The following is a 9,990-nucleotide window of genomic DNA, read 5'->3' as shown; positions in this document are numbered from 1 at the left end:
CCAGTCAATAATATATATATATATATATATATATATATATATATATATATATATATATATATATATATATATATATATATATATATATATATATATATATATATCTTCACTGATATGTATATGTTGGACTTAACGATTTCAAAAACAACATATGTAAAGACATAAAAAAATATTGGAAAAAAGTAATATGATAAATTAAGTTGTGATGTGATCTAATGTGATCGTTAATAAGATGACATATAATTATTTATCTTTTAAAGTAATATGGTAATTTTTAGAAACAAGAATTCTTGTGTAATGAAACTTGTTCAATTGTGAAAAAAAAAACCCTTCGTGATAAAATCCCTAAATTTCATAATTAAAGGTTATAATAATTTGAAAAAAATTATAATTAAGGTTCATATAAATATCATAAAAAATTCTTAAAATTAAAATTAGGATTTATATTCATTTTGGGATAAACTTAATTTGGGAGAAACATGAATCATAAATTTAACATATATAAATCATAATAAGATACTAACCTTGACATATGAGAAATCATTCGAGAATGTATCTTTCAATCTTAATGTTTCTCAACCTTTGTTTTCTAATCTATCTTTTTGTATTTATTTCTCTTCACACACTTTCATGATAATTTACATTATGAAAATTTCTTATAGCTAAAAAAAAAAACTCTAATCTCTTTTATAAATCAATATCTCCATTAAACTTTTCATTTTATCTTTTATTATAATTTTTTCATAATATAAACCTAATATAATTTAAAATATATATATATATATATATATATATATATATATATATATATATATATATATATATATATAAATTAAATTTTAAAGATTTTGGGAAAGCCGTGACTTCCCTATCATCAAGTAGTTCTGGCCAATAATGGTGAGATTGAAGAGTTGAGGAACATTTTGTACGATCAATTTCATTTTATAAGTTCATTTTCTATCTTTTTTAATTTATTTTTGAAGTAATCTTTTTTCCTTTTGTATGTAATAAATTTGTTTATTATGGTAGATGATAAATTTATTATTTTTGAAATAAGTAAGGGGTAATAAATTTATATTAAAAAAATTATAATAAACAATAAAAAAAATTTGATTTTTTTTTTCAGCATTTAAAAAAAAGTAATTACTATTATATAAAAAATTACCATATTTATAAATTTAATTTGGAAGAACAAGACTGATATTGAGTAACTGAGTGATGCTGGAATAGCAGCTAACTCTGTTATTGTCTCCTCATTATTTTGGTTCGAACAGTTGCAATGTTAAAATGTTCTGCGTCTTATTGCTGTTGTTTCTGCTAAAGAACAACCAAAGAGTGGATTTTTGAAAGGAATAATCATGCAAAAAGATAACCCTTTTGGTTACACACTGTACTAAGGCCATATAAATTTGTCACATAGGTACCTTGAAGAGGGTTTTGCCATAAAATCAAATTGCACAAACATAAAAATTTGATCTGCTCTTAGTTTTTCTTGAATGATGCTTCAGGGAACTGTGACATAAGCTGCACTACAAGATTCAGATACAAGATTTCTCGAGATGATAAAGAAGTTCCCAACACAAATGATGATGAAGATGAAAAAGCTAAAGTAATGATGAGAAACATTTATCTTTATCGAAAAAAGGAGATTATTTAATTTTGATATGGTTTCAGGCTGTTGGAAAGTTTTTATTTTATATTTTAGTTTTTATGTTTTGTATAAGGTTGTACAGAAGAAGTTTATCATGAAATTATTTTCTAGATTTTGTTACAACTTTTGCCATGAGGACTTCATGGAGTTGATCTTTCTATTGCTGTTTGGTGGACACAAAAGGGAAACAAAAACAAATGAGATTAATTAAATTCATAATAAGATGATAGAGAAAATTATCAAGAACAGGAAAAAGAGAGAGAGAAATGGTTGTTTATATGTTTAGGTTTTTGCTGCATGCACGTCTTCTTTCATTACAGTTTTCATGCTCCCACGCTCTGCATCACTTCTTTTCCCAAGCATTCATCACTTTTAATTTTCATCTATAAATAGGAAAGTTTCTTCATCAAAATAATCAAAATAACAGTGTATATTACGTAAACGAATGAACTTCATGTTTACACGTGTCTCTCGGCATGTTTACACGCGTCTCTCTGCATGTTTACACGTGTCTCTCTGCATGTTTACACGTGTCTCTCTCTGTTATTTGCCTTTGTGGTGTATATACAGGGCTCTGCTCTCTCTGTTTCTGGTATCTTTTCTCTTTTACAGTGTTTCTTCCTTTTATTTCCTTGGTGTACCTTTTACGCAGTGAGAAAATAATGTAGAAAATGTGATTCAACATGGTAGTGTGAGAAGAACACAGAGGGCACAAAATTTAATGGTGAGGCATGTGTGTGAAGGAAATTCCTCAGAACATCACATTCACTGGTAAATTTTCATCCTCCTCCTCTTTATGCAGTATGAAGAGCAAAATTTTAAGAGAAACTTTTCTTCTTAAAATGACCAGCATTATTGATGTTTTCTTCTTTTATGTTGCAGACATTGTGAAAACAATCTTGAAAATGTACGAGAGTATTTGAAAAAAGCAATAAGAGCATATGCAGAAAGCAGACGAATGAAATGGCCGAGAATACAATTCATGTGGTGATGCTGCCATGGTCTGCCTTTGGCCACTTGATCCCATTTTTCCAACTTTCCATAGCCTTAGCCAAAGCTGGTGTTCATGTCTCCTTCATATCAACGCCCAAAAACATTGAGAGGCTTCCTAAACTTCCTTCAACTTTAACTCATTTGATTGATCTGGTGCAACTTCCTTTGCCATCATTGGATAAAGAGCTCTTGCCAGAAGGTGCTGAGGCCACAGTGGACGTTCCATTTGAAAAAATTCAGTACTTAAAGTTGGCATATGATAAGCTTCAACATGCTGTGAAGCAATTTGTGGCCAATCAGTTACCAGATTGGATAATTTGTGACTTTTGTCCGCACTGGATCACAGACATTGCTCAAGAGCTTCAGGTGAAGTTAATCTTCTTTTCCGCTTTCTCGGCTTTTACAATAGCATGCTTGGGACCACCAGGCACAAGAAAAGCTCCCATTTCTCGACATGAGGCAAGTGGTTTTTGTGCTAATCACTACGAGGAAAAGGAAAATGCTTCAGGGATAGGGGACTTGGAAAGACTTGAAAAGGTATTCAGTGCCTCCAAAGCTATAATATTTCGTAGTTGCTATGAGATTGAAGGAGAATATTTGAATGCATTTCAGAAACTAGTTGGGAAGCCTGTGATTCCCATAGGTTTGTTACCTGTAGAGAGAGGAAATGTTGAAGGGGTTAGGGGTGAGACTTTTGAGTGGCTTGATAAACAAGCAAGCAGATCAGTTTTATTTGTAGGGTTTGGCAGTGAGTGCAAGCTGAGCAAGGATCAAGTTTTTGAGATAGCTCATGGAGTTGAGGATTCTGGATTGCCATTTTTATGGGCACTCAGAAAACCAAGTTGGGCAAGCAATGATGAAGATTCTTTACCTTTAGGTTTCATTGAAAGGACATGTGAGAGAGGAATTGTTTGCATGGGATGGATACCACAACAGCAAGTATTGGCTCATCCATGCATTGGGGGGTCTTTGTTTCACTCTGGCTGGGGTTCTGCCATTGAAAGCTTGCAGTTTGGTCATGCCCTAGTTGTGTTACCCTTCATTGCAGATCAACCTCTTAATGCAAGGTTTTTGGTTGAAAAGGGTCTAGCCATTGAAGTTAAACGAAGTGCAGATGGTTCATTCACCAGAAATGACATTGCCACATCTATTAAACAAGCTATGGTATTGGAGGAGGGGAAGAATATCAGAGTTAATACCGGAGAAGCTGCTACAATTGTAGGAAACGTGAAGCTGCACCAAGATCATTACATTGCTGAATTTGTTCAGTTTCTTAAGAAATGAATCCAGAAACAAAATACAGAGCTGAACAGAATCATTAAGGCTTCTTGAGTTTAGGGTTTGACAGTTTGTTAACTACACAATCCTATCTTCTAAGGCTATTTATAAAAGCAAAAAATATGTATTCTGAATTCAACAAGCACTTTGTAGTTTTTATGTATTCCAAAAGTCAGATTCCACATGGCATAGCTCACTCGTTTTCAGATGGTTTATATATCACTACTTCCTTATATCCTCAAAATGAATAATAGAAGTTGTGTCTTATGTCCTCAAATGTTGTGTATGGTTGTTAATCCTTTTATTTGTACGATGTAGCAGTGTGCGTCAATATTTTTCAAATGTGACAAATGTTAACGTTGTTTTATTTTAACAATTTTGCAATATATCTTCATAATTTTAATTGATCTGATAATATTAGATTTTATTGAATGAATGTCTTAAAGTTTATAACCAGTCAAACATATATATATATATATATATATATATATATATATATATATATATATATATATATGCACTAATATGTATATTTTGGAATTAACGATTTCCAAAACAATATATCTAAAGACATAAAAAATATTGGAAAAATAATATGGTAAATTAAGTTGTGATGTGATTGCTAATAAGATGACATAATTATTTATTTTTTAAAGTAATATAGTAATTTTTAAAAACATGAATTTTTGTGTAATGAAACTTGTTCAATTGTGAAAAAAAAAAAAAAAAAAAAAAAACCCTTCGTAAGTAGATACATAATGCCACAATTCAATCAACGAGAAAAATCACACTCTTTTAGTAAATCAAAATTAAAACCTGAAGGCAAATGAACCAACTACACGGGAAACTATAGTATTGGAAAACTGCTTCAGTGTGAATGAATGACAAATTCCTTGTAAGCATTGCATTAGTAAAAGCTAAAGCTCACAATGTCTTGCAACCACTTCTTCCAAAATTGTCTTCTTGCCGAGCACATCATTTCGAAGGCATTTCTTGCCATGTGCTGCCAAGAGCAACCCCATGATTTTTAATGATCTGAACTGCCAGAAGCAGAATTTCTTGTTCAGCAGAGTATAGTTCATCTTTGCGCTGTAGAAAGCAGAAAAACAAGATAAATACGAGGATGAAAAGAGGTTAATACAAATGTGGCGGAACTTAACACATAGCCCAGTAATAAAAGATTGCATGACACAGCGCTAAATGACAGTAAAAAAAGATAAAAAGCAGGAAAACTGAACCATAGTTGAAGAGCGCAACTACGTACAGACAACTTTACAAAAAGACCCACTTCAAAATGGCAACCTTGCATAAAAAGTCACCTAAGTATTATATTTGAGACATAAAATTTTCCTTTCAGATCCTGATATGAAATGTACGTTACTGAAACTGTATTATTGTTAATTGAGGTCCTAGTTTTCTGGATCACAGGTCACGGTCACATAGCAACTGCCTCACTTCCTATCTACTTATGTACCAGGGATTAATTGGTAATCAGTAATAAACTTGGAATCACAACTAATTTTGAAGATTACAAGTAACAGTTCCTTCTGCTTGGAATCACGGGGCTGTATCTATTTTAGAAACCTATCAGAAAATCAGTTTCCTTGGCCAGTTGGCCAGACCATTATTTCTACTTACAGGTATCTGAGTATGGTGTTCGAAAGTTAGGTGCAGTGAGATATGATTTAAATATTCCTTGAACGGTCAAAATAAATGTAGAACAAGTTGGAAATCCAATCAAAATAAATGCAATACACAATGAAGCAAAGGGAAGTTAAAAGATGATTATAGCATCTCCATATAGTACTTCCTATAGGTGTTTGATTGTGCTTGCACGTCAATTTCTTAAAATATATTTTCATTTAAGAATAAGTTTTCCAAATTATGAACAAAAGGATTCATCAACTATGAAAAAAAAACATAATATGGTTAAATTCAGAGATTCAAACGGGTGAGGTACCATATGTTTGAGGTTGTATCCAAGAGTCAATTCTGCATATGAACTTTCTATACGGGATAAGAAACAGTAGGGAACATCTTTCCCTAAGAAAACCTTTGCATTTGACCTGAGCATGCTTTTTACATCATCTGATATCTGGGGAATCTTACTTAAATCCTCAGTTTGCAGAGGAATTTTGCTAATAATGGCACGATATTCAGCACGGGACTTGTTCACAATAACCTACAAAGTTAGCATGAAAAGAGGGTTGTCATTCAATGAACGAGGAAATGAAAGTATATCATAGTCACAACATCAAAAGCTTAAGCATGAAACATGCTTATAGAATTAGGGTATAGCTTCGTATCAATAGTGTGTGAGAGTGCAAACATGTAAACGTGAAGTGTGAACATCAATTTATATATCCTCCAGAGAAGTTTTCGATTACACAAATCCAAGCCCAAAAATCAAAGAGGAGTATAAAATTTAAAAAGACAAGTGCAATCAAGTGATTTAATCAAATATCTTGGCTTCAGTCTAAAAACTGATGAAAAGAATGGCTAGACAAATCTAAACTCTAAAGGCAACATCCAACAGTGTCTGACCATGAAGGAGAAGCACATGGTATGATACAAATGCATTACAAAATTATTTGACCAAAAGAATAATTAAATAAAAGAAAATTCATGTTCAAGTTAAGAAGAAAAAAAAATGGTTTGAAACACAGGCACATGTCAGCATTTTCTTCTTCCCTGATATATATTCATATTTATTTTTTCTCTTGCCACATATTATGATATAAAACTAACCAAAACAAACCAAGGAGCAAAAAGGTCGGCTTAAACAGAAGTACAGGATGAAAGACAAGAGAATTATATATATGCTTGCTCAAACTAGTGCTTGGAAAGTCAAACTACAAACAAAAATTTTCCAACAAGTTGCATAGCATGATGTAGTGCCAAAGATAAATTAGTAATGTGCAAGTTCTCAGAACATATTTTATCTTTCATAAAGTCATTTGCATAGATGCATTTTAGAGAAAGAAAGAAACAATAGAGTAGGCTTCCCTAATCTTAAATTATGGGGCCCACTTCTCTGTATTGCTTAAGTGACTGCAGAAGTGAGCCTAGAGACCCACCTGGCTAGAAAAAAATGAGTTTGGAACAATGACTGGAAACTTCTCTGAACTCAGCAAAGACGTAGTAGTAAGACCCATTTCCATCACTTGACCCTCTATCGAGCCTGCCTGCAATTTTTACAATTTCTCAGACACATAAGAAACATGAAACTTAACCAGGGGAAGACCTACACTGATGCATGAACACTTCATGATTTCCGAATTTTGTGAAATGCTTTTTGCAGTACCAAAAAAATAAAAATTCATGATAAGTATGTTAATCAATCCAAACTCATGGTATCTTTTTCTCCAAAACACTCATATAAATTTATTTTTATTTTGGGCCCTCCAATGTTTCATTTCAATCTAAAAACTAAAGCTAGACATACTAACTACATCTATATGTGCACTACGTATTGGGCCATTTGAAAAAAAGCACCAATAATGAAGGACTATTTAACTTAATACTGTGCAATAAGTAAAAAACTAATTATCACTCCACCTAAAAAGTTAACTGTACAGAGGGCATTCAAGTGAAAGAGACCATAGTTCAGAAAATAAATTATACCATAGAAGGACCAATCAATAATGTTCACTACTAAATCAACATACTTTTATTGTATCTCCAACTGAAAAAGGCTTAGAAAACTGCATAGATAAACCACTAAACACGTTGCCAAGAATGTCCTTGGCAGCAAAAGCAGTAGCCACTCCTGCATAAGAAAGAAAGAAACATGAAGTTTTCCATTCCCTGTTTTATCGGTAAAAACTGAGTGAAACTTGTCAAGGATGGGGAGCAAGTGAGCAACATGATAAAACATTTATCAACAAGATAGCTGATGGCTCTGCCAAATGGAAACATTTGTGTATTCTATTTCTTTCTTTTACCTACTGCTGACTTTCTTCATTGTTTTACAATCCTAAAATTAGAATGCAACTTCTCTAAAGTCATGGGGTGTGCTTTGAAAGATAAAGTGCCTTTGCAACTGTTAATTGAAAAAAAAAACGAATCAGCCTTTGTGAAATGTAATAAAATCAAGCATATGTATAGCAATCTTAGCTTGCCACACCAGATAATAATATACCAATTTCTACAGTGTTAATGGTTGTCATCTTTCGACCAAATTCTATGCTTATAAGGAACTTTTCTTTTCCAAAATCTAATCAACAAGACTTTTCGGCTTCAATCAACACTCAACTTTAATGAAAAACAAACATACAGGGATAACAGAGATGCCAAAAAATATTAAGAATCTAAAATTAAATTCATCAGACTTAATTTAATTTAATACTTACCTCCTATACCACCAACAGTAACAATAGATTGCACGGCCACACCACAAGCCTCAGCAAAAGCCATTATACCAATCACAAATAGACCAATTGATGAGATTTTGTCAAGAGCGAGCACTTTGTCCCTATCAAGTCCAAGTAAACTTTGACTGGACAATGTCCGTGCAAAAACATTTGTTTTCCATCTATGCAAAAACCATACAAATGAAACTATGACTGCACCCCTCCAAACTGGTGCAAGATATTCAGCGGTTATAGTTGTTGGAGCTACCATTACACCACTGGAAATCAAAGTCAGCTGTCATATAACCATAAATATAGTAAACAAAATGACACATTTAAAAAATGACTGAGTGTATACATACAACCCACTAACATTTGTGAGAATGCCATGAAGGTAACTAAATATCGCACAGGATCCTCCAAAGCACCCCAAAAGCTTTTTTCATAAGGAACTGGATCTCCAGACATGCTTGCTGGCAATAGAGAAACGGGACCTTGCATTGCATATCTGTGAAATTTCCTCAAAATCATAGGCATCAAGAACCAAGCTATTAGCGTAGCGGTTAAAGTACCACCAACCGGAATAATCACATTGCCTAAATATGGGTGTGAATCAAGCAACTGCTGAGCATATGGAGTGAGATCATCGGATCTTGCTTTAACCTTTTCCCCAGCATATGATGCTGACTCTACCATACTCTTCCAAACATCTCTAATCCTCTCAGCCCAATCACCCCCAGCAACAGAATCACCAGTGGCATTCATGTCACTCACACCAGAACCAGCAGAGACTTCTGTACCAGCATCTCGACTTCCTTTATCACCTCCCACCGTCGACGAATAAAATCGGCGATTCAACACGTGGTTCGCAGAAGCAAAAGGAAGGGCACTCCCAAAACAATAGCTAGAGAATCTAGGATTAAACGATACATTGGTTCTAGTACCAAATTGGTGTCTACTTCCAAAGGATTCAGAAGCCAAATTACTAAACTGATTCTTAGCAGATTGTAACTCTCTTTTGTAATAAGGATGACTCGGTGAATCACTCGGCAACCTTGCAAGGTTCACACACACACTATGGTGATAGTGACGGTGCTGAACTAATTCCGTACTGAAAGAAGCATTGATTGTGATTCCTATACGTCTTACAGAGGAAGACCTAACAGCTGCCATTGTTGAACAAACTAACAACTCAACATTTGAAAGTAAACAGCGATGGCATTGTATGGAACAATATCAACCAAATAATTCAGTAACGAGTCAATCTGCGAATTCGAGAACAATAATCACAATACAATCAGAACATAATTAGTTGAGTAAAATTTGGCATAAACAATTCACAGTAATAGAATTAATTGATAAACCCTAAGCATAGAGTATTTGTAATCAGAAAAAACAGTGAAAATAAATTAGCAGAGAGTGAAATAAACAAGGTCTTACTTCCGTTTCGCACTGAATCGATTTCCGTTTGGGAAGGAAGAGAATCTTCTTTTACTTGCCTTGGAAAGAAAGACAAGTTAACAACCCAATAAATTAATAAATAAATAAAAAAAACAGAAAAGAAATAATAATTTTGCTCACAGCAAGTTTGGACAGAAAATTCGAGAGGGTAAAACAATTAAATCTTATTTTATAGAAAATTTGAGGAGAAAAGTGTGAGCGTTTATTTTCATGACTAACATTTTCTATTACTAATATTTTAATCTGTATAATGTA

General features: G+C 33.1%; 2 protein-coding genes across 2 annotated transcripts; one reads left to right on the top strand and one right to left on the bottom strand.

The window, feature by feature from the left end:
* The first annotated feature begins 2,261 nt into the window (after positions 1-2,261).
* Positions 2,262-4,194, top strand: LOC114166509 (putative UDP-rhamnose:rhamnosyltransferase 1). Its single transcript, XM_028051251.1, has 2 exons — positions 2,262-2,422; positions 2,534-4,194. Exon 2 carries the CDS (start codon positions 2,615-2,617, stop codon positions 3,926-3,928), a length of 1,314 nt encoding a protein of 437 aa, XP_027907052.1. The 5' UTR covers positions 2,262-2,422; positions 2,534-2,614; the 3' UTR covers positions 3,929-4,194.
* A 476-nt stretch (positions 4,195-4,670) lies between these two features.
* LOC114167416 (mechanosensitive ion channel protein 1, mitochondrial-like) lies at positions 4,671-9,833 on the bottom strand. The gene is made up of 7 exons (XM_028052503.1): positions 9,715-9,833; positions 8,648-9,539; positions 8,275-8,552; positions 7,591-7,691; positions 7,000-7,107; positions 5,883-6,104; positions 4,671-5,011 (listed from the first exon to the last, which is right to left on the bottom strand). Exons 2-7 carry the CDS (start codon positions 9,445-9,447, stop codon positions 4,898-4,900), a joined length of 1,623 nt encoding a protein of 540 aa, XP_027908304.1. The 5' UTR covers positions 9,448-9,539; positions 9,715-9,833; the 3' UTR covers positions 4,671-4,897.
* Positions 9,834-9,990: the final 157 nt, after the last annotated feature.

The sequence above is a fragment of the Vigna unguiculata genome, chromosome 10 (genome assembly GCF_004118075.2).
Source record: "Vigna unguiculata cultivar IT97K-499-35 chromosome 10, ASM411807v1, whole genome shotgun sequence".
In the NCBI taxonomy this organism is placed as follows: Eukaryota; Viridiplantae; Streptophyta; class Magnoliopsida; order Fabales; family Fabaceae; genus Vigna; species Vigna unguiculata.
This window is presented reverse-complemented; position numbering and strand designations above follow the sequence as displayed.

Bases quoted from the DNA above. Each gene is read 5' to 3' on its own strand.
- LOC114166509 (XM_028051251.1), top strand. From the start codon at position 2,615: ATGGCCGAGAATACAATTCATGTGGTGATGCTGCCATGGTCTGCCTTT.
- LOC114167416 (XM_028052503.1), bottom strand. From the start codon at position 9,447: ATGGCAGCTGTTAGGTCTTCCTCTGTAAGACGTATAGGAATCACAATC. The intron at 7,692-8,274 runs GTAAGTATTAAA...TTTCTTATGCAG, and splicing joins TACTGTTGGTGGTATAGGAG to GAGTGGCTACTGCTTTTGCT. The intron at 7,108-7,590 runs GTATGTTGATTT...TAAAAATTGCAG, and splicing joins CAGTTGGAGATACAATAAAA to GCAGGCTCGATAGAGGGTCA.